The following is a 26,721-nucleotide window of genomic DNA, read 5'->3' on the forward strand; positions in this document are numbered from 1 at the left end:
CATGACTTGCCTCTGGGCTCTGGGGCCTGCTGCACCGCCAGAAGAATAAACAGAGGGAGGGGGGAAGAGAGGGGCGGGGAAAGACAGAGAGGTTGATGAGAAGAGAGAGAGAGAGAGAGAGAGAGAGAGAGAGAGAGAGAGAGAGAGCATGGCCAGTGTGTCCCTCAATTTGTACCGTAAAAACAAATACATTTTAAAAAGTCTAATCACACACTCTGCTGTAGACACTCCTCAAAATCTCATGATTCTGAGGGAGAATCTAGTGTAAACAGCCCATGCAGACAAAAATCTGTATTGAAGATAAGAGACTGAATTCCCCATATTGGTCAATGAATGGGGGAAAAAAACACTATACTATAAATAGAAAAGTACAGAGACCATATTTGAGTAGATGAAAATCTTTGTACTGTATTAAATGCTGTGTACTCTGAGGTCGAGGTTCTCTGGTGAGTAGCCGGATCTCTCATGTTGAGGTTAAAGATGCTGGAGTTAGAGGAGGGAAACCTTCAGCCTGTCTTAATTAGGTGAGTAGTTAAGTTTCACCCTGATCACGCAGTGCCTGAAGCTGTGTGTATGATAATATGTGCGAGTGTTTACATACAGGGGCTGGACAAAATAATAGGAAGATCTTGTAATAAAGTTAAACTACTCTGCGGTTTGAGCTCGTAATATTCAGATTTTATTGAGAGGTGTCAGAAAGTTTTGATCACATTCAGTGATGAATAAGAGTCGTTCTTTCTTTGAATAAATGTATTTTGGATGTTGCAGTTGTAACTTAACATATTATACTTGTGGTGACATGGATATTTGGTGACCGAGATGCTGGATTGTATCAGTGTGAGTGTTTTTTTTACTTAAGAACTCTACTTATGGGTCTGAAGAATTTGTACTTTACTTGTGTATTAGTAGAATCCTGAACATTTTTACTCCACTACTACTACAATAATATAGTACATAGTTTTGGTACATACAATATTGAATACAGGATTTTCACTTTTACTGTACTGTATTAGAGCTACATTTCCTAAATAAAGAATCTTAACACTTCTTCAAGCGCTGGTATATGTCAGTATGTTTTTGATTTGAGATGCGTTGTATACGATAGCCTATGCATGTTTGTAATTTTGATACTTTAAATTTGTATCCCTTTTTAAAAGTACAGCGTCACTGTGGGTGATAAAGTAAACTGACACATTAACTGACAAATTCCTAACAGATTTAACCAGTTTTTGAGACACTCTCTTCTTTCAGCGTTGCATAATTTTTGAGAATTTGACTAACAAACCAGAAATTATGGCTGTCTTTAATTGCCTTGTGTTGCCTTGGAAGCTCTATTAAAGCTGACACACACGCTACTAATTGCAAGTCAGCTGCATGACTCACTCGTGTAGCTTGTTTCCCTTCAAATTGTGATTTACAGTAGTTGCTGTAATTACTTGTGACTGTCTTGACAAAAAAAAAAAAAAAAAAACATTATGAGGGGTTTTGTTACAAAATGTTCCTTTTGTTTTCTCCATTCTTATAGGTATTTATAGGTACAGGTATTTCTGAGTGAGTGAATACACATGTTGCTAAAGCTAGAATGCTAGAACAACCTCCTGACAAATCAACAGGCCCACCTTCTCCGCTTCAGGTTCGAATGACCTATTAGCCAAATGTGTTTATTCAGTGTTTAGTCACTATTACCCTCAGTATGATCCCTACGCTAAAGGGCTAATGGCTGAAAATTTCCCCCCAGCCCGACCTCACCGTAAAATAATTGATCGCATGTGAGAGCAACTGGCACGCGTTTCCTCTTGTTTTCCCAAAGAGGTGATATCATGCGGTCAGGCTGCTTGTTCGTCACCGAGATAGCGTGATTGCTTCCGGTACTGAAGAAAGAGAGGAATGGGAGAAAAAGGGGAGATGGATGAGGGGGCAATGTGGTTCTCAGTGAGGCACTGTGGCATTAAATCACATTTCAGATCATTTTATCGTTAAAAAACTAAACTGCCCCCCGGAACTATGCCAAAGTTTACAAGCTCTGTTTTAAATGCTCTGTCATTACATTGGCAGGAAATCGTTTTTATCAAAACCTAAACTAAACAGCTTAATTTTTTACCTCCAAAATGTGTCCAATGTAGATAAAAATTTCAGCTGCAGGGATTTATTGTACCCCCACCCGCCCCCTGAAACATAACATTCGATAAAAGGTTATGTGAGGAGGCCTTATTTTAGATTCTTCTAAATTCAATTCAGTTCAATTCAGTTTTATTTATATAGCACTGAATCGCAACAAAAGTCATCTCAAGGCACATGTAAATGTTTTTACTCCACATTTTCTCCCCAGTTTTTATACCTGGTGGTAAACAGAGAGACGTAATGACAGAGGGTGAAAACAACAACAAAGAGCAGAACTGATTTACGCTCTTGACACATTTTGTGAGAAAAAGCAGTTAGCTGATGTAAATGCACATCAGCAGCATCAGCACACTGAAGGTTGTGTGTGTACGTGTGTGTTTGTGTTTGTAGCAACCACCCATATACTCAGTAATAATTTTCTCTTTTTGATGCTGTCTGTGTCCGTCCCATGTAACACTACCCTGTGCTTGGTGTGTGTTTGTCCAATACGTGGAGGGGCATATATATGAGTGTGTCCATGTTGTGTGTATGCATGTGTGTATGTCTGCATGGAGTGTGTGTGTGTCCTGTCTGTGTGTGTATGTGTGTGTCCCCCTATATGTTACATTTACCTAAACTGCTGCTCTCTCTTTTTCCTGCTTCATTTTGACAAATTTGTGTTTCCAGGAAGCCTCTGAGGTCAGCACAGCATCTGTTGCTACTTAGGTCCAAGATGCAGTCATGAGCGCACACACACACACACACACGCACGGTGCAGGAGCTGTTTTGTATAAGTTACTGAAGAACTAAGACCCAATCAGACATGAAGGCGTGTTTAAAGTTCTCAAAGTGACTTTAAAGAGGAGTCCAGGTCTAGACCTCCAGATCTAATGGGTAGGTTAAGAGGCTGTATGTGAGGGAAATGGACCATTATTTTATGGGGTCTAAATTAAACTTATAAAATAATATCAAAATTATAGCCTTGAAAATAGTTGCTCTGTTTTATTCAATAAAATAACACTATATTAATGCTAAAGAATTCAGACTTTCAGATCTTTTTTTAAAGGAAGTCTCTCAAACAAAGGCTCTATGACTTCATGCTGTCTTATCTTCTTCGTAGCATGTGTGCATGGACAGAATGTGTGTGTTTCTTCTGTATCAGATTACTGACATGCAGACGGTTGCTCATTTCTCAGAGCTCTGGCCAAAGCGAGTGGTACACCTGGATATGTTACGCTGGCCGCTCTAGCCTGGCCAAAGCCTCAGCCCTTCACCCTCAAGTATTTAACTCTGTCAGTTTGCATTCGCTTTCATTCACGTCTCTTCACCCAAAACCACATTCATGACCAAACATGGCCTGATCCCATCAAAGTGATGCTTCGGAATACCTCAGTGAAACCCTCAGATACTTCAGCGATATACCGCAGAGATGAGAGCAGAAGAAGAAGAAGGCCATTTTGCTCTCATGGTTTCCTGGGACGGGATCGAGGGGAGAGCCGAGCAGCGAGATGAGAGAAGCCAGACATCTAGAAAAGATCTGTAAAAAGGGAAAAGGGTTTCTGTTCCTGGTTTGGTCTGAAGCCACAGGAACTGGGCTTCACAGCCAAGTCCTCGAGCAGAACCGACGTAACCTCAGTGGGTTAAATAGAACCCAGAACCGCAGATCACAGACCTCTGTCTTGGTATGTGGAAGGGTCTGGATTCCAGTTAAACCTCATGTTTGTTTTTTCACATTTATGCCATGAAGAAAAGCAAAGATGAAAACATACATATTTTAATTGACTGATTTTACTTGATAATTCAAACACAGAGTAGAATGCAATGCCCCATTTATCACCCGTGGATAAAGAAACAAAGAAAACTTCAATGTGTATCTGTAGAATTTACTAGCATGGACAAAGGATTTTAACCTGTGTTTACCAGTGTTCCTCTCACTCCCTGGGTTTCAGATTAGACAGCTAACAGATATTACTCAGACACGTCGATATGTTCTTTGCATAAATGAAACAAAACTGATATATTGTGTGTTAATTGGTGAGCTTTAGAATAGCTAGTAGATGGATTTTGTAACCCTCAGATAGAGCCAGACTCACTGCTTCGCCCTGTTTCCACCCCTCACGCTAACAAAAAAGCTAAAACAGCATCTCTTCACTAGCCCCGGTGTTATAATTCAATCTTTCTAGCTGCTATTGCTCTGCTGCACTGAGCTTTGGCTGCTGTTGCCCCACTGCACAGAGGGGAGATGCTGAGATGTTAAGATGTTAAGATGCTGCCCCTCAGGGTGATGGACTCGCCGTGGCCTGCCGTGTTAACAGGACAGACGTGTTAGAGGAGCGTGGACCACCCCAACGCAGCTTCCCTCAACAAACCTCAACCAGATGTGTAATGAAGGCCAGCGTATGCATGAGGATGGTGCATGTGTATGTGTGCGTATAATCATTCTCACCTGTGTTGCAGTGGGTGCTAATACAACCCCACCCCCCCAACCCCCGAGCAGAGGCAAATGGAAGCAACCGGGCGATACCCCGTTAGGAGTAGTTTCTGCCTGTCCCTCTTGTTCTGCCCCCCACCCCCCCACCCCTTTGTCTGTCTCTCTCACAGTCACATTTCTGCACATCTTACATCACCTCACTCTCCACTTTTCTTTTTGTTGTGTCCAACATTTTCTTATTCTATTTGTGGTGTTTGAGGTTCTTTTCCCCCTCAGGGTTTACATGCGGAATTAATTTTCATATTCCCTTTCCATGATTCCCCCCCCAAAAAAATCCTCCTTCAACTGACAGCCCTCCCTTCCCCTCCTGTACCTACCCTCCACCTGCTCCTCCCCCCCTTCATCCCCTCATTCCTACCTTACAGCTGTTGTTTTGGATTAGTCAAATAGCTCCTGTCAGATCCAGTGATCCCTCTCCTTTGCCACCCACAGAGCTGTGTAGCACACTCCACTCACTCCCTTTCTGTCTCCCCCCTCAATCTCTCTCTCTTTCTCTCTCGCGCACGTGCACACAAATTGTATTGACGTTTCTGACAGGTGCGTGTCAAGGTGCCTCTGTGGGCAGGGCCGCGAGGTTGCCGCGGTTTCAGAGGGCTCCTCAGGCTTTCTTTTCTTTTCACATCCAGGAAGGCGCGACGGTGCTGGCATACTGCTCACACCTCTCAGGGGAAAAAAAAAAAAGAAGGTTTGTTGTTCTAGACCGGACAAGGAGCGTCATAAATTCCCAGCATTTACTTCCCTGGAATTCACCTTTCTTTTCAACTGTTCCTCTCCTCATTTTCTTGTGTCTTTAGGAGTCTTTTCACAGACAACTTTATTATTTTTCTCTTTTTTGTGGAATTTTGACAGCTGCAGGTCTGGTCATCCATGCTGGGTGAGACAGACTGACACTGAAAAGGGTTTTGACGTGATGATGGCAAGAGTAATAGTGTTATTTCAGTCATTTGGAGAAAGGGAGTTACTGTGTGTGTGTGAGAGAGAGAGTGTGTGTTTCAGAAAAAGAGAGAGAGCAACGAAGATATGCATCGAAGCAGAAGTGGGAAAGGTGCTATAATTTGACAGCAACACGTCAAATCAAATGTGTTGTTTCAGTGATTACAGAAATAGGTTGCTTTTAGTTTTGAGTTTCACTGATACAGTATAGGGGTGCGGCGCAAAGATAACAAAGGAGTAGCTGTTGTTATTATGAATGGGTGGCAGAAATCTGTCTCCTTATCTAAATGTTCTATACTGTGAGATAATTTCATATGTCCATGTTGGAGATTTGTGTCTGTAGGTTTGGGTTGAGACCAACAATCAAATTTGTCATCCATCCTGAGTCAGATTATAAGCACAGGTAGCCATATTTCACCTCAGGTATAAGCAGCCCTTGAACATATATTAGCATATAGAACACTTTAAAAACAAAAATTCTAAGATTCTGCAGCATTGATATTGATAATTTGATGATTATAATCCTCTGCAATGCACTGGACTATGAGACAAAAGCTGCTAATATGCCTGTCTATCACGGAAACAAGTGTAATGGTTATATCCTGACAAAGTAATGGTTAGGGTTTAAGTACAATAAATTGGTGTATATATTTATATTATCATCACTAGGAAAGGAGAGTCAGGGGATCACCAAAGTTTTTACAATTGATCCTAAGGTGAACCAAAATTTCATGGCAATTCATCTAATCCTTGTCAACCTCAAAGTGGTATTAGAGGAAAGGACAAGGGATATTTTAGCCTGGAACCAAAACACTGGACCGACCAACAGGCCTCCATTGCTACCCCTAGAGCCATGTTGTTTCTGTGGCTCAAAAGTACAACTACAGCTCAAAACATAGTCATTGTTGAAATGTTGAAATGTATGAGTGATTGTGATTGGATTTGAAATGAGGCCGTCAGATTGAAAGAAATAATACAGCCATCATCCACTGTGCTCACAATACTGTTTCCATTTGGTCACCCTTCACATAGACCTTACTTTGTTTTAAAACCGATTCACTTTATCTTGCCTGTGCACACCAGGCACAGGTTTACACTTCAATGTATGGTGCTAATATCACAAAATTAAATGCTGACCTGGTGCTCCACTTTCCTTCTGTATACCCCATATTCAGGTTTGAGGGTAATAAAATAATTTGTGTTTTGGGGCATGAACACAGTCTGTTTCCCCCCCCAAAAAAGGCATTCAAACATTGAATAAAAACAGTATTCTTTTAATTAGACTACTGTCTGCTTTGTTCCAGGCTGCACATATCAGGAATGGTAACTGTCAGCTCTTTATGGCCATATAAATAATGTATCTATCACACACATGTATACACACATAGATTCATGTGGTGGCTTTAATCAACTTAATAGCTCCGTGCCAGTGAAAAGTATTTCTATCCAGTTAGCAGACACTATTATAAAGCCATCAGAGTCAAGCTGGATACAAGCTGGATGTGTGCATGTGAGAGATTACTGAGCTTTGTATAATTTAGACTGCAAGGTTTTATAATTTTTCCTCTTTTGATGATCTTTAGATAAATGCATATTACACCACAGTGTCAGTTCTGTCCCCCAACATCATTTTGCTTGAAGATTTCCAAGCTAGCAGTGAAATTAAATTATTTCTTATTTAACCAGGGACCTCTAATGGACCCTCCTCAGGACCTTATATGCTCCCTGTCCCAGTAAAGATTTGAATTTACCGTAAGAACATCTTGCCTCCTCCTCTTTTTCCTTTTCCTCTTCCTCCCTCGCTTTTTCTCGGCCCTCGTCTTTCCATCCTGGTGTTTTCTCTCCATCAGCCCCCTCTGCCCTGCACTCTCCTCCAGCTGAGGACAAGATCCGACCTCCTCCTCCTCCATTCGCAGGCTTCCTCTGTAAGACAATGGCAGGGCAAAGTAGCTGTGTGTTCACAGAGGTGTGTTTGTGTGCGTGCCTGTTTATTTGCAAATGTACATGTGTTGTAAGCTATTAGTAGCATCTGTATATGTATAATTTCCATGTTTTGGTATCTATGCACATTTGTGGATTTTGTGCATAATTATGTGCCTTTTATGTTTATAAAATTATAAATTATCTTATGTGTACGTGAACATAGATTTATGATGCAGGAAACAGCGACTATGTCACTGTGAAACAATAGAAGATTCACAGCACTACTGCAAAACACACACACATGCACTCTTTTGGCACTCACTTCTCCTGAGACCCTTCTCCGTCGACCACAAGGAACTCCCTTCCTGCTGCAGTGCTGGCAGAAACACACACACACACACAAACACACACACACACACACACACAGACTGAGAGACACATCCCACTGGGCACACAAGTCATCAGGATGAAGCTCCAACAGTCCTGCATCCTCTTTTCAAAAGTAAGGGTAAAAAAAAGAAGAAATAAAGCACAAGGGAGACAGCAAACAGAGGATACAGGAAATAAATGTGAAAAGTCTTGTACATCCACGTTCGAGCTGTCAGATTTATTTATGAGATTATGGCCATGAGAAGAGAAAGAGAGAAGTGTCAGCTGTGTGTGTTGCCCTCCTATATCAGCTAACTGTCCTTTCCTGCTCTGATAAGCTATATCACATGCAGCCATACTGGAAATCACTACATTATTGTTGCAAAGAAAATGATAGATCTCCAGTGTCTGGCGGTAGCCTATAGCCTGCTGACTGTGTGCAGACTTCTTGAGACAATAGGCTTGAATGCCAGCGTTCTCTCATTGAGGTATAATAATCTCTCTTTGCTTGTAACCCTTCCCCCTCTGTGGCAATGGATGCACTGAAGGCCCACTTCAGACAGGCAAAGACGCCTCAGCCACCGTCCCCTCCCCCTGTGAATGCAGACAGTCAACCCGAGATAAAGGTGATATAAAATACATGAGATTAAGGTTGCTTCATTGAGCTTTTCCACCAATTCTCTTTCACAATGAAGTAACAGTCAATCACCTGCATAAAACAGCCTAAATACAGGGTTTAAGACTTGTTACACCACTACCCGCAGCCAGGGCTTGTAATTGAAACTTTTCCATTCTGTTTTTTTTTTTTTTTTTCAGATGCTTTGGCTGCTGAGGGGAGATTGGCAGCTCTGAGTGGCCAGCAGATGAAGCGGCTGGCACGCTAATGAATAGAACGCTGATTGCAGGATCCCCAAGATGCAAATTACCGTGCCTGCCACCCCTGACGACCGGCAATTACCGGGCCGCCGCGGCGGACGCCTCGTGCATATTCATCGCACCCGCTGGGCATATTGATCAACAACTTACTTCAAGCAAGAAGCACTAAAAAATGTATCATGTTGCTCAGTCAGTGCTAAAAAAACCACACTCTCTTTTCCTTGTTGTCAGAATCGACACAGTAATATCCAATAGGACAAGCCCTTTAACTATGTAAGGAGTATTTATTTTAATCAGGCTCAGATATAGGCTAATTGCTAATATGTTACATTCTGAAAGATGTGACAAAACATGTCATTCATTAGGAAATAGTGTTAATTCAAATATTAATTCCTGCTAGTACTTTACCTAATTAACTGCACTTAAAGGTCACGGCCCCTGGTACTGACATGCAGCTTTAAGTTTTGTCTTATTTTGGCAAATATTTCAGTTTTTATAGATTTATTTTGTAATTTATATCACACAAAATGAGGTGAAGTATTAAATGCGATTCATTTTTTCCAAATTGACTTAACACCATTTACGCCTATCAAAGATTAGTTCAGTTTCACTTAGTTTTCACGTGTCATTAGTCTTTGAAAGTCAGAATTATGTCATTATAATAATAGCTGTTCATAAGGGGCTGTGTTAAAGTGACAAGTGTTTTTCCTGTTTTCATGCTGTTAGCATACACCTTCTCTTACCCTGTTATTTCAAATCTGTATTTAACCCTCAGTGTGTCAGTATCAGTGTTAAGTTCTCCTGCTTTAGTTAAAAATTTATGCAAATGATATTTTGGAGTATGGAGTCATTCCTGAGGACACACACACACACACACACACACATACACACACAGAGTGCAGACTTCAGAACATGGATTATGAATATGAAAGGGCTTCTTTCAGCAACAACGGAAAAACAAGAGTGCTGCCAGCGGTTAATGGGACCAAATGAAGGAAAGCTGAGCAACATCGGATTTCGAGCTCTCTCCCTCAAAACAAACATCCAATGATCACATTAGCGATGGATCACGGAACTGTGTCATTATTGTCTTGGGTGTCTTGTGTAGTTTAGAGACTCAGCCTCAGTCATTTTCACTTTTGAAAAAAAAAAGAAATTGAAATGACAAAAACTCACTGTGTGGAGTGTCAAATTTTCAAAATGATTTGATTTTTTTTTTTTTTTTTTTTGACTGGTCCTAACCTCATTTCTGTGCTCACTTGGCCCCAAGTAGTGAGCCAAAATGATTCCTGAAGTATAGGCACAATTTACAAACAAAGATATACATACAACTAAATCTCACTTTAAAACAACCTTTACCAAGTGGTAAACAGCCATAACTTCAGTTTCAGGTTGCAGTTAAATCTGTTCACTAAATAAGCTTGGGGAAGGACAGCCATAGTTAATCTAAAAAAAAAAAAAAAAAACGACACAAATCATACAAGCACAAAAAATGTCTTTAGCTAAAACTCTTCCAACTTTAGCAGAAAAATATTTGTTCATGGAGGGAGAAGCTGATACCCGAGAAAATTGGTTTTCAGGGCCTTTAAAACTAGATTTTGAAACATACAAGGCACAGCCACAAAATTACCCTAACAATGCAGAACCTGTCTTAGTTGATATTGTACTTCACTGGTACAAATTTCCAAACACACACAGTGACCCTGGAGCATAAAAGTAGAAACCTCAACAGTTTGAATCCACACACTGGAAGTTCGAAGGAAAACGTTCATTGGAAGTGCTGCCGAGGTTCTGCTGAGCAAAGCACTGTTCATAACTGTTACAGTGGCTCAGCTGTCAACAGGACTGCAGTTGAAACACTAAGCAGCTCCCAAAGGTGCTGCCCTCCCTCCTTATGCTTCTACTTCCCCAGGCTGTGAACAGGATAAGAGTGTGTTCATAGCCAAGTTAACACACACACACACACACATACACACACACACACACAACACACAGAGAGAGACTTCTCTCCCTTTCAACTTTTCATACACTCACCAGCTATGCATATAGATCTATATCTTAAATATTACCAAACTCCCTGATAATAATCTCCACACACACACACACACACATACACACACACACACACACACCGAGTGGTTTCTGTCACACAAAAGCAACCTGCACTCAGGCAGTGGGGGAGGGAGAGGAGGAAAACCCAAATGGAGAGGGAAAAAAGAAACTGATATTTAAAGCAAAAGAAAAGAAAAGAGAGCATGCAGGTGCTGACCTCCAGAGTTGCTCACATATGTCGTTATCTGTGTGTAATTTCTCTGCTGCAGATTCTTATCTGCTTATCAGAGAGCGGCTGGTGGACTGAAGTCCGCCCATCAAACAGTGACTTGGGGCCCAAATTGCATCAATCAGGGTCTGGAGTGGAGCCGCATTTTGAGTTCCTTAAATTGGTGGAATAACAGATCTACTTCCTTTTCTTTACCTTAGATTTAAACTTTTGATGGGGAACTGTGAGAAACGGAGCAAAGGCAATGAATAAATTGTAGATATACTGAGTTGAAAAATACTAAAGCCTCTGGGTAAGACCATGGTCTGTTTGCATGTATAGCTTGTTGCTGCCTCAAAGAATTTAACATGCTTTAATGTTGTCACATTACTTGTTTAAAAAAAAAAAAACTTTAAAGGAGTCAAATGGATCTCCAGAATTCCTCACACCCCATCTTATCATCTCCCTTTGCCATCAGGCATCATTTAAAGGCTCAAGAAAGAGTACGACAAAACCTCTGTTGGCCAGTAGACAAGCTTTGGGGTATAATATCGTACTTCTATGATCTGCAGTGATCCCATTCAGATTTTCTTAGTTAAGTGTAGATAATACAATACATGCAGTACATACATCTATTAGAGTGGAGTAGAATAAATCTTTAATGTCCCCAAGAGGCAACTCGGCTTACACACAGCAGTCAGTGGAAAATAAATATGGAAGAGCACAGCAATGAATAAACACTGCAGACAAAAAAGTCACTTGACTGGTATAGGCCTCTCTGACAGCAGACATTTTAACTCATTATAGCAGGAAAAGCACTTATAACAATGGCTCTGTTCTATTCAAGTGCCCCGGTGTGATATGACAGTGTGACAGTGAGTCACAATGCACAGTAGCAGGACCCTCAAACTGAAGCAGCTAAATGGAATTAAGCCATCATTTATTTTATCATTTATACCTGAGCTTTTCCTACTGTGACATGTCAAAATGACTTATAGGTCCCATAAGGCTACCCCACTCTACAGCAGTGACACAGCGACAGTAGGAAGACAGAATTTGTACCTCTGTGGACTTGATTTTTGATCATGCTGAGATCAAATGAAGTGTGTTCTGCCTCTGCATCTTTTTTCTTCAGTACTAAAAAAATAGCTGAAAGATGGAAATGATGAATTCTGTAGGAGAAAGGATCAGGAGGTTGTTTATGGAAGATACAACATTCTGCCAGCTGTGGTTAATTTAGATGACTTTTACACATTCAATACCCTCAGTAAAGGAATGTGTGCTTCATCAGCACATCCATCACTTCACAAATTCTATAATCACTGCCCAGTGAAAACAAAGCATCTCTAAATCTGACTGATTCATTTCTGAGAAAAACTATAAGAAATTTTCACACTTCTAAAGCTAAATAAATCCACCATCACACAACTGAAAACAGGCCTGTTTTGGATACATGTGGTTTCGGAACAGCGATGCAACATTTCTGCTGTCTCGCTTACATAACTGGCATTACCTGGATTAGCCACTGAAACCAGTAATTGAACTTTGTGAACTTGAAATAATATTACCTTTCTATTTGAGAATCAGGACTTTTTATTTTTCAGTTTTTCAATCAACTTGGGAAATAAAGATTACTACTAGGAGTAAAAGTTATGGAACCTATTCTTGCTCATTCGTGACTGATTCTGTCTGTCTGTTTGTCTGTCTGTCTGTCTGTCTGTTTGTCTGCCTCTCTGTGTGTCTGTGTTTGTTTGTCTGTCAGTCTGTCAGCCGGACAGCATGAATGCTAGTGAGTCCTGCCAGCACCAGAATTACAACAGGAAGCAATCACTTCAGGAGCAAAATGACTATTGAGAGGCATCAGTCACATTCATGGCCAAAGCAGCAAGGATTTTGCACAGCTTGATGCAGCTTGATGCTTGAGTCATTTGAAGTTTGTTTTTCCATGAACTCCCTTTTTTCAGGAGTTTACCTGATACAACACGACAAGCAGCTTATATAATTAGACAGTTAGTCTCCATATTAGATTTGGTTCTTTAAATACTTATATTAGCTATGGCTGTCACATTTCTGTATTTGTGCTCTGTAATGACTTGGTTACTTCTTCCCTCTGCATTACTTTGTGTCATCAACTTACATTACAGTATTTCCCTTCTGTGGTCATGTCCTAAGCTGTCATGCTGATTTTAGTGTAAATGTCATATTCACACTCATTTTTCAGCACCCAAATAAACCATAAAATTTTCTGTCTGTGTGGTTTATTATTTTTCGAGGCCATGAAAGTGATGACCTGGCCTGGACACCTTCAGTACCACAACGAAAGCACTCTTCCTCGTGCCGGTTTTGTGTGTTTTGCCGGTGTGGTCACATGAACGCTTGTGACAGGGGTCACGAGGGGTCAAGTGGGGTCACGAGTAGTATCCTGACATCCTGCCAGTCTAATCACCTGTTTATTTATTTAACAACCAAACTCTGATCCAAATTGACTGAAGGACGGAGAGAGTGAGAGGAGAGAGAAGGTGAGAAAGTGAAAGTATGAGGAGAAGGTTGATTAAGGTTCAGCTGATGGATCTCCTTTAGGGACATATTAGTCCATATTCAGCAGTATCTTTGGTTCACTAAGCATACCTTGTTTGCTGTTAAATTTAAATGTCTCCTTGTAGAGCTGTGGATCAGTCATTGCATAATTGTGCCGTATAATTGTAAAAGTATATAAATGTATATAAAATGATTGAGAACATTTCCATCTTATTTAATGGCATATAAAATGTCACTCAGCGTAAACATAGTTTAGCTTGAGAAAAAGTTTAATCAAGTTCATTTAGAATATATATGTGACATCTCTGGATGGTATGATAAGAATACTTTAAGGCAAACAAAAACACAAAACTGGGTTGAAATTATGTAAATCTTGGTATTTGAATTCCTACTCAGAATCCCCCTTCTAAAGCTCATTTTCTTTTTACCATTAGAATAAGTACATTTAGACGTTTACGTGTAATAGAAAGTAAAGTGCAGTATAAGTGCTCTAATAGCACAGCTTGTTGCTGCCCTCTTTTGGAAAGTAGTGGTACCAGTTTTACTATACACTCAGGTTGTATTTACCAGGCTTCACCACATAGTGGAGATAGCTACCTTGTTGCCTCGTTGATTCAATTGCAAGAGACTCACTGCTCAAGTCACAGCAACATCAACTAGGATAGCCTCAGTTTTTGACTTTTAGGCTGACGCCATCAAGCCTTCATCAGAGCACCAAGAGTGACATCATTCCTTCAACGTAATCTAATCATTGCATGTAACTGGTTATTGCAAATATTAACCCTCATACACACCAGGTTATGATCACTATGGTGAAAAACAATATGGTCATTGAAATATTTTTGTGACTTTGAGGGGCAAGGGTGGAGGTGGGTGTTGACAGCACCTTATAAGACATAAAAAAAACACAGATACGTTGCAGAGAACTGTAATGACCAGTTTATCAATGATTCTGGAGTAAACAAGAAAAATAAAAGTGATTAACTAATACAATAATAATGATGATGATAATAATGATAACAATGAAGCTAGTCACTGATTGCTCATATTACACTGGCAGGAACAAAATGCACAATGTTTGTGGGTGTAATGCAAATGGAGACATTTGCAATGCTGAGAGACACTAAGAATATTTTCATTTCACTTGAATTTGAATATGATAATACATGGGAAACAGATGCTTCTCCCACACTTTTAAAATATCACACACATCACTATGTTTCTGTAAGACTTTGCATGGACAAAGTTCACAAGAGTAGTGGGAGTGGAAAAGAGAACTACATCATCAGCCCTTGTTCATCACTGAATGACAGTGTGTGTGTGTGTGAGGCCAGTAGATGGAAGTAAATATTGACCACACCAACATTGCACAGAGTAAATTAATGTCAGTAAACATTTGGTCAGTCTAAGGTTTCTACCTGTTGCACAAATGCAGCATCCTCATCATACAGAGTCGCAACTTTAACACTTGCAAAATTTTTTGGCGATGCACAATTTAAACTTTAACATATTTTGTGTCAGCATGTAAACTGTTCTGAGGACAGTTAAGTAGGTAATGATATTGCTCTGACCAGCAGGTTTCCTGTCTCAGAGTGACTTGTTGAATATTTTATCTCCAGCAGGTAGAAGGAGGGTCACGTTACAGCAAGGTGACTGACAGGAGGGCACCACAGAATAGCAGACAGGGCAACTCCTACCCATATACACAGGTAAAGGGATGATGATGATAATGAGCTATTTAATCACACAGATACATGAGAGGGCACGCTTTATTGTGATCAGAGATGCATGCTCACTTCACTCACCAAATGTCAGTGAAGAATGATGTCAGCAGCTTGTGCAAAATTGTCTCCTTTTGTAAGAATAGTATTTAAAGCTGCACCTTTTTATATTAACAATTGAAAAAATGACTAAGTGTACTGTGAAAGGAGTTGCTCATAGTGATAATCCTGCAGAAAATGGTCAACAATCTCTACAGTTTTCCTCAGTTCTTCAGAGCATTTAAGTGTCTTTCAGATCATTGTTTTGGTTTTAGGGCCGCAACTTTTGGTTCAGCGTCACCGCTGTTGTTAACAGGCACAGGTAGCTGTTTTCAGTGAAAACATTCTGATAAAACAATTGTATGCTATGTGTCTGGTAGCAGACCAAAACAGTTAGCAAATAGCTAGCTAGATAGTTCCCTTACGACCTAGTAGAGACCAAAACGGAGCAGAAAGGAGAGCAAATATGTGCGTCACATGACCAGAAATGCCTAAATGTTAAATAGGTAATTGTTTGCTAACATATTTAACATGTAGTCACAGCTCAAAATGGGTTTTGTTTATTGTCATTCGACACTGTCATAACATTTGACTTATGAGCATGATTTAGAAGCCAATTGTGGTTCAAAATGCAACTTACACAATTCTGATGTGGAGACTTGAAACTTTAGAGCACAGTGGGAATGGAGTTTTCATTAGCAGGAGACATTTTGTATGCAGTAGCTAAACATTTTCAAGTAGGTTAAGTTAAAATAATAAGGTTATCAACAACATACATGCAATATTTTCATTACCACACTCATCTTCATGTATCTTTCTCAGGACCTTCAGGTGGAGTAAACACACCTCATAGTAGAGTTAGCTCCTCCCACTTCTCGCACACCTGCATATAAGCTCACCTGTAGCACCAGCAGCTCAGAACCTGCTGCATTCCTCTGGATCCCATCCTTATTCTACCTGAAGAAAATCCTGGTAAGTTGGATGTTTTTTGTTTTTGTTTTTTTGTAAAGAAATTAAAAATGTTCAGTAATTAGACTATCCTACAACTGATTATTTGATTAATCTGCAATCACTCTACTTTGTCCTTTTATTTAGTTAGTTGATATCATGAAAACTGAAGCAGTTATCTAAATCAAAATTATAATTTGGTGAAAAAGCTGTCACCATTATCCTGAAGCAAAGGAATCTTATTTTCTTGTTCACTTACATTCAAAGTTGTCAGCACATCTTCCTATCAACTGTCAGTGAGATGATAAAAAAATGAAATGAAAGTCCATTTCCTGCTGAACAAAGTGCCTCCTTGTGAAGCCTGGAATTCGTTCTGAATATTTTCCCCATCATTTTCCCAAGCTCTATCTTTCATCTGAACAAGGAGCGTCTGTCTCCTGCTGGGTCCTTTGTAGTGTTGTGGGAACGGTGTTGCAGGGATCAAGTGACAGAGAGACAGAGAGGTTCCCTTGACTGCTAATCTGCCACTGAAGCCCTGCTGAGAAACACACAAGAGCAAGCATGCGCAAAACCTCATGCACACGCACACGCACGCACACCACACACACACACACACACACACACACACACACAGACAGACAAGGATACTCTGTCCTGTACTATGTTTGACATCCAAACACCAGCTAGACATGCTTGATGTCCCAGAAGCAATGAGAACACGTTAAACTCAAATGAGGTTAAAAAAGGAGGACAGATGTCAAATGGGAGTGTATTGTATATGTAAAGTTGTGTCAATTAAAAATGTTCTTTGCATATGAAGTGGATATAAAAAGAAACATTCATGAAACATAAATTTAAATTGGAGAATGTCAACTTTTTAAATAACATAACCAGTAATAATAGTTTATGAAGGATACAGAGCCACTTTGATCTTCTCTGTTTGTTTCTGTTTTTATGAATCCTCCATTAGTCTCCTCTTAAATGTAAAATGCATCTTATTATCATAGTAATAGACTACATGAGAGTGTTCTCAGTCCCGGAGAGAGGCTCTTCTATGACCCAGGGTTGAGCCGTACTCATTTACATTTTGATTTTGCGCTGACTTGAGTTGAAGTTGCATTTGAACAGAGCTGAGAATGACAGACTGAAGTGGCTCTGACCATAAAGTCAGTCATCTCTTCCATGCAGATGGTTAGCTTGAATAGCCACTAACCAGCCATGCACTCATTTAAAGGCTCCTTTCATCATTTCCAGTGGGCGTTCAGTGGTCTTGAATATTAGGCCCTACTTGTATTTCCATTAAAGTCTGGCCAAATGCTAGAATAAAACACATTTACTTAAGGGCCACAAAAGAGCTTTTCTGCAGCCAGATCTCATGTAACACTAGCTTCAAATGACTGCAATAGGTCAAACAGTCTGGCTTTTTAACGTATGTATTTTCCTTGTGACATCTGTAATTTAAACATCCTTCCACTCTCTCTTCAGAGAAATGGACCCACAAGAGCTGTAATAGATGTAACATCTGTGATTGTGCTCTTGTTCTGTTTCTCTCTTCATACCTCCATCTTGTCTTTACAAGTTCACACAACACAGCATTGTCTAATTCCATGACTCTATGTGTTACTCCTTGTGTCTCCAGCCCTCACAGCCACCCATCATGACCTCCAGCATGTCGGTGAGGAGTTTCTCTATGAGCCGTCAGCCCTCCTTTTCCAGTCGTTCCCTGATGGACACCAGCCGTGCTCGCTCCCGTGCTTCGGTCTCTTTTGCGGCAGCCAGCCCTCTGGCCCGTTCAGCTTCCATCAGCCAGGATCTCAACGGGTCCATCAGCCTCCAACTTAATGGCCTGCACGGCAATAGCACCAACGAGAAGGAGGCTATGCAGAGCCTCAACAGCCGTCTGGCCAACTACCTGGACAAGGTTGGATACATTACACAGTAGTGCACTGTTAGGCCTGTTGGTCTGCAGCCAAATATGTGATGGATATATCTCAGCACTGCAGCACGCAGACAAGGAAATGATACTATTAGCAGCAAGCTGAAATACTTTGATCATTAAACTCTCTCTTTGTTTTTGACTTCCTGCAGGTGCGGTCACTGGAGCGCTCCAATGCAGACCTGGAGATGAAGATCAAGCAGCTGATGCTCGACCGCATTCCCAAAGGCCATGACCTCGATTCCATGATGGCCCAGGCCCATGCTGTTGAGCAAGAGGTGGGTATGTGAGGGAGCAACCAACCACACAAACATACATATTATAGACCGGTCCATTTGAACAGCCAGACTGCAAATTCAGAGTTTTGTAAATGTCAGTGAACAAAGCTCAAGGTTATGATGACTTTTGTTATTTTACATAGACAAAACATTCATGCAAATATGTGGCATCTTATAGGAGGAGCTGCATCATTCCTCACAGGCCAAATTTCACCTGCATTTGATTTTCGAGTTAATTCTAAACCAAACAGAGCCAAGGTGAAGTTAATAATTATTTTACCTATTTTGACTAAACAGAAATAGTTACGGTTTAGTGACATTGACTTGTGTGAGTTTATTGGAAGATTCAAATTTTCAGATGTCTTTTAATTCACCTGAATAAACACTGTGTTCCTGTCAGCGCACCAAATCTAGTATAAACATAACACATAAAGCATGACATGTAGAAGAAGTTCAATGTGAGGACAGACGTTAATGAAGGATGCTGGATATCTATTACAACCCTGTTAATATTTGTCAGGTGAGGAAGAAGACTTTGGAGAATGCTCGTCTCATGCTGGAGATCGATAATGCTAAACTGGCTGCTGATGACTTCAGAATCAAGTGAGTGATTAATGATTATATGATGGAGATGGCAAAATGAAACCAGTTTTGGTTGTTTGTCCTCTTTGATGTGACTTACTGAGCCCTTCAGAGTTCAATCCAAATCTTTATATTTAGTACATGTAACAGGCACTTGGCACATTTGTAACAGTCTGGTATTTAATTTCAATTAGAAAATTAAAAATCTGATTGTTAATTAATTGATTATTAATTCTGATTATTAGTGGAAATGCTTCACTATATATATATATAAATAAAAGGACAAAGTAGAGTGATTGCAGATTAACACTGAGCAATCTGTCTGCAGAGGTTAAGTGCAAACTTTGAGCGATCATTCTAACGCTCTCTCACTGTACTATACAATGGGGCTTTTCTCTGCTATTTTTGCTTAAGGTGGGAGACTGAGCTGGTGATGTGTCAGTCTGTGGAGCGAGACTGCGTTGCTCTAAAAAAGGCCAAGACCGACCACGAGCAGATCATTGCCTCTCTGAGGGGAGATCTGGACAGCCTGAAAGAAGAACTTTACTTCCTCAAGAAAAACCATGAGGAGGTAAGTCACTTGTATCTCTCTGTCCTCATTTTTTTCCCTCTTACCTCTCTGTCACTTGACATTTTGTCTCAATTTCCTTTTGGCCCTTACTCTTATTCTCCAACCTGCAAACTGCAAAACAACAAGTTGTTTGATATCAGACTGACCCAGTTCAATGTGCTCACAAGGTCTTTTTTAGAGTGGACAGAAAAAGAGTAGTGTAGGGAGGTGGGGGGAGAGAGAGAGGGGTGGTCCTCTGGTTACTACGGACAAAAGAAGCAGGTAGATCTGGTTTCCAAAACCTGCTCTTTCTGTCCAATCAGCTGATCCGAGGCGCCCAGGCTGCTGTCCTCTGGGGGGGAAGAGAAACTAAGATAAACTTACCCCCTATCACCAAAGGAGGTATTGATCTCACTCTTACTGAAACAAGATTATACAGATCCAGTTCAATTAAGATATTGGAGGCCACTAACATTACACTACAATAATGTGGTGCAAAGAGAGTAGCAAAGTATACAGTCTCAGTGTTTGTTAGATCTGGTGTCAAACAGGCTAAATTTTCAGTTTTACACTCAAACGGTGACCAAGCGCAGATATTGAGAATGAAAGAATGACCTTTTGATTTTGCTGTTGGTGAATCCTGGAATACATTATGAAAATTTACCATGTAAATTACTGATATATATATACTTTTTATTTGACTATGTGTGAAGGATATTCTCTCCTAAAGTCTTTAGCATGAAAATATCAACTTTTACTTGCACTGAAACAGAAAGGTAGCATCTATGGGGGTTTAGTAGAAAACTAGATCACTCTGTTACCTATCATTCTTCCCCTTCCCAAGCTAAGCTAGGATCACTGTACATAAAATAAAGAATATCATTTTACCTTATCCCCCAACAGAGGCTGGAAAATTGTGTATGAATATATGTCAAGAACATTAATAACAGGCCACATCACTTAAAACAAACTGCATGTGACAAAACACAATGCCACAGAGAAGAGAGAGTGAAAGAGATCCATCAAGTATGCATGGACAGTGTGTGTGTGTGTGTGTGTGTGAGCTGAAAAGCCTGGGGTAAGGTGAGCTCTGCCCCATCAACTATTGATGGAGAACATCTAAATAATTAAGATGCCCTCACATCCTCTCTGCTGCCCTGCAGTGTAGGATTCACAAAATAGCTCTTGGTTCCATATGGTGCCTGATAAAAAACACAGACACATCCTGTACACACAATTATTACTCACACATATGCTACAATTTCAAGTCCAGTTTAGTTAACACAAGACACGACACAATAAGCAAAGCAAGTATATAAACTTCTCCTCCTCCTGCAGGAACTTGAGCAGATGAAGTCTCGTATTGCCAGAGATGAGGTGAATGTGGAGGTGGACTCTGCCAGTGGACCAGAGCTGGGCACCATTCTGGCCGACCTACGTTCCCAGTATGAGGGGATAGTCAAGAAGAACAAGGAGCAGGCAGAGCAGTGGTACCGCAAAAAGGTGTGGTGAGAAAGTCAATGTCTTTCCCATGACAAGATAATTTTATTTAATCAAGTGATTGAATGAAATGTACCGTTTATGTCAAATGGTCCGAACAAAGTTAGACAAATAAGATGGATGTGGGTTTTTTGGGTCCTCTCCAGCTGGAGACGGTGCAGAACGAGGTGAGGGAGAGCAACGAGGCTCTGAGAGGAGCCCAGAGCGAGCTGACCGAGAGGCAGCGCTTCCTGCAGACCCTAGAAGTGGAGCTGGAGAGTCTGCACAAACAGGTGAGCTGCTGTGCCTCGGGAATATGGAGCAAAACATCTCATGAACACACACACATAGAAGTTGTATGTATGAAATGACATGTTGACATACTGCAGGGTCATAAGATAAAAGAGGTATCCTCATGTCCACACACAAAGCAAATGTGTGAGTTTTGATACCTTTTGGATGCCTAGGATGTAAAAATGTTGACATTGAGATTCAGAAACTGAATGATATGCTTGTTGTGCCTGGAGGGCCTTAGTAAACTGTTGTTTCTCCCCTCTGGTGGCAGACATCTGATGTGGTCTGGCTTAAAAATAATTGTGCAAGTAAAACTGCTGCACTTGGAAGCTGTGAAAACCAGATCTAATACGCATCAAGAATTGCAAAGTCCGTGACCATGATTTGAAAAACACAGTTACAAGTATTAGCTTTTCACAAAGCTCTAATGAGTCATGGTATTGTGTTAAAGAAAGGTCAGTTTTATAGGAGATTTGTCAAATAACAACACAGAAAATCTTTTCAGACGCTCAGATTCAGTTTCAATTAGACCAGTTTCTTCATTTGTACACGTCCATGCCACTGTTTCATATAAATGTCTGGGAAAAATTGTTTTGTTTTTGTCTCTTGTAATCCTGTGTTGACAGTCAGCATGTTCTCCCACGCTGCTAAGTCATGCAAGGATGTACTGGATTCAGTTGCTAAATTGTATGAGGGCGAGATTTTGTGGCAAGATGGGCAATCATGTCTGAGCAGCTAATGTTTGCTTTGGATGCCAGGGCCCTGTCAGTTCACAGGTATTTGCTGATAATGGTTTAGGAAGTAATTTCAGAATCAGAAATACAGGAGAAATTCTTGAGGTTTGATTTCCACTGGCAAACACCTGTGGAAACAGTACAAGGTTGAACCCGAAGCCACACCTACAGAATCACTGCTTTGCACACTGCTTACAGCACAATACAGCCCTTTAACTTATAAAATGATCTAATGATTATGAACAACAATAAAAACACACATCGGTGCTTTTCTCCCCTCAGATTGCAGCGCTGGAAGGTAACCTGGGTGAGACGGGTCAGAAGTACTCTGCTGAGATGGAGCGGCTGCAGGCCATCCTGAACCAGCTGGAGGATGACCTCTCCCAGCTCAGGCTTGACATGCAGCGCACCAAGACCGACTATGAGCAGCTCCTCCGCATCAAGCAGAACCTGGAGATGGAGATCGCCACCTACAGGCGCCTGCTGGAGGGAGAGGAAACGTCAGTTTTCATGAAGAATTTAAAAACTTTATTTTAAAAAGCTTAATGGGACATTAAAAGGGGGAATTCCAATTATTTTCATAGTTTTGACCTAAATATGTTATAATTACTTCAATCATACAATTCATCATCAACCTGCCCATTGTAAACATCCATCACAGTTTACAGACCATATTCCAAGTTGAAATTTCACAAATTTGACCTACCACACTTATTGGTTTTAACTATGAGCAAAATACTTCAGATAATCAGGCTAAATTTTTTGGCTTGTTTATAACCTGTCTGATCATCTGGCTGTTTTTCTTCAGAGTTGAGAGTTAGATGAGAAAATCAGTACCACTCCTATATCTGTCTGCCAAAACTTAAGCTTCAGGCAGCAGCTTTTAACTTAGCTTAGCATAAAGACTGGTAGTTGGTAAAAACAGCTAGCCTAGCTCTGTCTGAAGGTCACACAACTCCCAATAAAACCATAACTTTTTGTTTTTCCTCTTCTGTTTTGGTACAGATTGAGAAAATTATGAATTTGTGAGCTGTAGAGATCCTGGTGGCTAACTGTATCCCCCTGTTTCCAGGATTTTTGCTAAGCTAAACTAACTGCTGGCTCCATTATATTTACCATATGCCATAAGAGTGGTATCAATTCTCTCATCTATCTCTCTGCAAGAAAGCAAATAAGCATGTTTCCCTAAATGTTGAATGATTCCTTTAAATGTGTTGCCTTTGTATTCAGCTCAACCTAAAGCTAATTCTAACACGTTTTCTTTCTGCCCCTCAGAGTGAAAGAAGTTCCTCCTCCACCAAAAAGTGAGTCCTTGGCTTTCCATTTTAAAAGAAAGTGAAGTCAATACTTATATGTCAGAACAACAGAAGGACACTCAAGCACAGTGTTATATAATTGAACAATAGCATAGCAAACAACACAGGAGTGGTCAATTATTAATTTTGAACGCATTTTATCACAACCTGAAAAAAACGTCAGCGAGGTAAAGAGTGACTAAAGCTGAAATGATGATAGAGATAAGTCAAGCGTGTTGTTCACAAATGTTTATTTAGCAGCTGTTGCATAATAGGTCAACCTTATATGGATTCAGATGTGAATTTGAGACAGCGTCATAGTGAGACTGACATACATACTGTATATCCTTTCACACGCACCCAGGAGGCCCAGAACTAATGACAGTTTTATCAATCAAACAATGCAAACACTACTAACAGCTCAACTCCTATAGCAACAAATGTGGGTGTGAAAACATTTATCCCAATGTTGTAACTGTGGCTTAATCTGACTGACTCACGCTGCAGGTTTAGCAAACTGTTCATCTCTTGTCTCACGACATCAGAAGACTAAAGACAGCACAGACTGTAACGTCTTTGTGAGACAAAAGATAAAAGTTAAATAGCCATTACCAGTTTTTACAGACCAAGTTTTACCTTATCTAACCTCATTATAATTTCTCATTTCATCCCACAGCTTCTGATGTTTTTTCTTCTTCATTTCCCCTCTCACCTTTCTTCTCACATCACCTCTTCCACCTCATGTCTCCTCATTGCATTTCTCACTGTATTATTTAATATCTTGTCCTGTCTCATATGATCTCATCTTCTAATTTCAAATGCTTTTTTCTTCATCTGTTCTCTTCTGCTGAAATTTCATATCATCTCTTCTTTCTACACTTCAGCTTACACGCTCATCTGTGTAAATCTCATATTATGTCATTCAAACCAGTCTTTTCTAATCTCATAAATCTCATATGTTATATATTTTTTCTTGTTATTTCAACCCAACACATTACAAACCATAAATTTTTTACTCATCTCATCTCATCTCATTTCATTTCATCTCTATTTCTCTGTACAGAGGAGCCTGATGTTCGCACCAGAAAGATTGTGAAGGTGGTGACTCAGACGATGGTTAACGGCAAAGTGGTGGATGAATCGAGCGAAGTGGAGCAGATTGAGGAGACCAAGAAATAGAAAAAAAAGCTAATGGAGATTTTTCAAAATTACAACAGAAAGCAGCAAAACCAAAAGAGAGAGAGAAGAAATGAAACAAGAAAAGAAATAAGTGTCAGAATATTACACAAGACGTGGAGTTTTGGGCATTTTTGGGATGCATTACATGATTATGAATGTTTTGTGAGACACGTTCCTTTAAGGTTAGCGTATCGGAGACAAGCAAAGTGATTTTTTTTTTTTCTGGAGAAGAACGGTACAAGCATTACTACAAACAAATATGTCCTGTATTGCTCTAACTGCTTTAGCTATGAATGCTTATATGAATTTTGAGTAGAGATTTGTGTTTGTGTGAGACGAGCTGACGAACCAGTGCTGTATCCTCCTGCTGTTTTACTAATAAAATTTTGTGTTCTTAACCAAGATATTTATTTCTTAGTGTGGTGAAGTTTACTGTAGTTAATGTCATACATGCCTTTACTCCTTTTACAAGAATATCATTTAATCGTCTTTGCGGCATGTGTGTTTGTACCCTGTCTGAATAAAAAGTTTCATTAATCCATTGCATGTTTTCCTCTTTACTCTTACTTAACAAACATTTCACATCAACCTTTACTTCATTCAATAATACTTCAGTTCATTTTTTAAAAAACTAATTCCTCTTAAGTTTGAGATGTATCAGTACGAGCAGTGAAAGAATGAAGAGATGTTAAGTTTATAAAGTCATATTTAATTGTATTCAAAGTTAACAGTTATTGTTTGACTAGACATAACATGTAACCTGTCAGTCATCAGGACTTCCAAGAACAGACAAATCATGACTAAACTTGGAAAGATAAAAGAAGCCACTGTGATGGAAAATGGAAAGACAATACCTGGATGAAAAAGAGACAAGTACTGTCAAAACTCCCTACACAACATGTCTGTCATCACTGAGGTTAGGTGTGAGGCAATGTCTCTATCTGTCAGACAACCTCCTGCAGCTCTTTCATCAAAGACACTTCTGAAACATCGCTTGTAAAAATGAGGTAATTAAGAGGAAAATTACTGTAATGAGACAGAGTTGTAAAATAAATTCATTCACTGAGTGATGCAGTTGTGATTTTCTGCAAATATTAAGGCAAATTATCCAGATTGGCTGACATTGCTGAAGTCCACATAGATGATTTTGGTACACACAGGTTTATCTGTGAGTTAGTTACATGAGCTAAAAAGCTGCAGACAGATAGAGATGTAACTCCATTATGAGTAATTGTAGGATTTTCTTTCTTCTCTGCTCAGATAATCCCTTAATAAGCACGTACTACCTGAGCACACACTTTCATGACATGCTGTGACCTCTATCAGCCCTGTAATTTAAGATCATGACCTTTTAGACTGGGGTCACCGTGCTCCAAAAATCCTCATGAACAAAAGTCAGAAAGAAGGCGGAAAATATAAAGCAACTAATAAAAAAAAGGGAATGTCTCGATTTATCTTGAAAATACAAGAAAAGTTCTACATGCAAGATTCAATCAGGCCAAGTTCACATCAAAAAGAATGAATTAGATGGTCTGGAGTATTTTCAGGTTGTTTCTAAAAGTCCCATCATCCATCTTGAGACAAAACAATAGCAATTCTAGCACTGCACAGACCATTTTAGCCACCAACTCTTAATGGTTTCTACCACACAGGTTTCAAACGTTTTGTTGTTTACAGAGCAAACATGATGAATGCACTGGACCAACAAAAACACACAACAATAAGATACCAGCAGGATACCTGAGATCACAGGTTAAATATACAGCACATGGTCATTTTCAGAGAGCGGTGGTTTTAAACTCTGCAATACAAAATGAGACTGGAATTTTAGAACTCATAAACTTAAGAGAAGTTTTCCTATATAATCAGTGGTGCTTTAGTTTGGATGGAAGCACATAATGTGAATCCTGAAACACTGCTGGTCAGCCTCAGGTTATCCTAATCCGCCTCAGTGTCCCTCCCCCACAACTGTGATAAAGGCACCGTCTGTTTACAGAGCAGCTAGACAGATCTGTCAAGACCCACGGCAGATTCCCAGTCGAACAACTCAAAGGGTCATAAAAATGGAGACGCAAAGTCAGATGAGTCAGGGCAAGCGCACAAACACAGAGACAGGTGGTCGACAAGCTAGCAAGCACCTCAGCAGGTAGATATTTGGAAGAACAGATGAGACAGACATAAACTGTGAGAAATGTC

General features: G+C 40.1%; 1 protein-coding gene and 1 long non-coding RNA gene across 2 annotated transcripts; both read left to right on the forward strand.

Moving 5' to 3' along the window:
- The first annotated feature begins 410 nt into the window (after window positions 1-410).
- On the forward strand, window positions 411-9,524 carry LOC108879203 (uncharacterized). The gene is made up of 3 exons (XR_001960302.2): window positions 411-524; window positions 8,365-8,442; window positions 8,633-9,524. It is a non-coding gene; the product is annotated as an uncharacterized LOC108879203 (long non-coding RNA).
- A 6,606-nt stretch (window positions 9,525-16,130) lies between these two features.
- On the forward strand, window positions 16,131-25,067 carry si:ch211-243g18.2 (uncharacterized protein LOC559906 homolog). Its single transcript, XM_018670392.2, has 10 exons — window positions 16,131-16,222; window positions 17,838-18,119; window positions 18,287-18,412; window positions 18,933-19,015; window positions 19,409-19,565; window positions 20,883-21,047; window positions 21,191-21,316; window positions 22,334-22,551; window positions 23,327-23,355; window positions 24,410-25,067. Exons 2-10 carry the CDS (start codon window positions 17,856-17,858, stop codon window positions 24,523-24,525), a joined length of 1,284 nt encoding a protein of 427 aa, XP_018525908.1. The 5' UTR covers window positions 16,131-16,222; window positions 17,838-17,855; the 3' UTR covers window positions 24,526-25,067.
- The last annotated feature ends 1,654 nt before the right edge of the window (window positions 25,068-26,721 follow it).

Source organism: Lates calcarifer, linkage group LG9, assembly GCF_001640805.2.
Source record: "Lates calcarifer isolate ASB-BC8 linkage group LG9, TLL_Latcal_v3, whole genome shotgun sequence".
Taxonomy (NCBI): domain Eukaryota; kingdom Metazoa; phylum Chordata; class Actinopteri; family Centropomidae; genus Lates; species Lates calcarifer.

What these genes read in the sequence shown, in the direction of transcription:
- si:ch211-243g18.2 (XM_018670392.2), top strand. Translation starts at nt 17,856, where the DNA reads ATGACCTCCAGCATGTCGGTGAGGAGTTTCTCTATGAGCCGTCAGCCC. An exon ending in TCAAGAAAAACCATGAGGAG is followed by an intron (nt 19,566 to 20,882) that starts GTAAGTCACTTG and finishes CTCCTCCTGCAG; the next exon opens with GAACTTGAGCAGATGAAGTC. An exon ending in AGTTCCTCCTCCACCAAAAA is followed by an intron (nt 23,356 to 24,409) that starts GTGAGTCCTTGG and finishes TTCTCTGTACAG; the next exon opens with AGGAGCCTGATGTTCGCACC.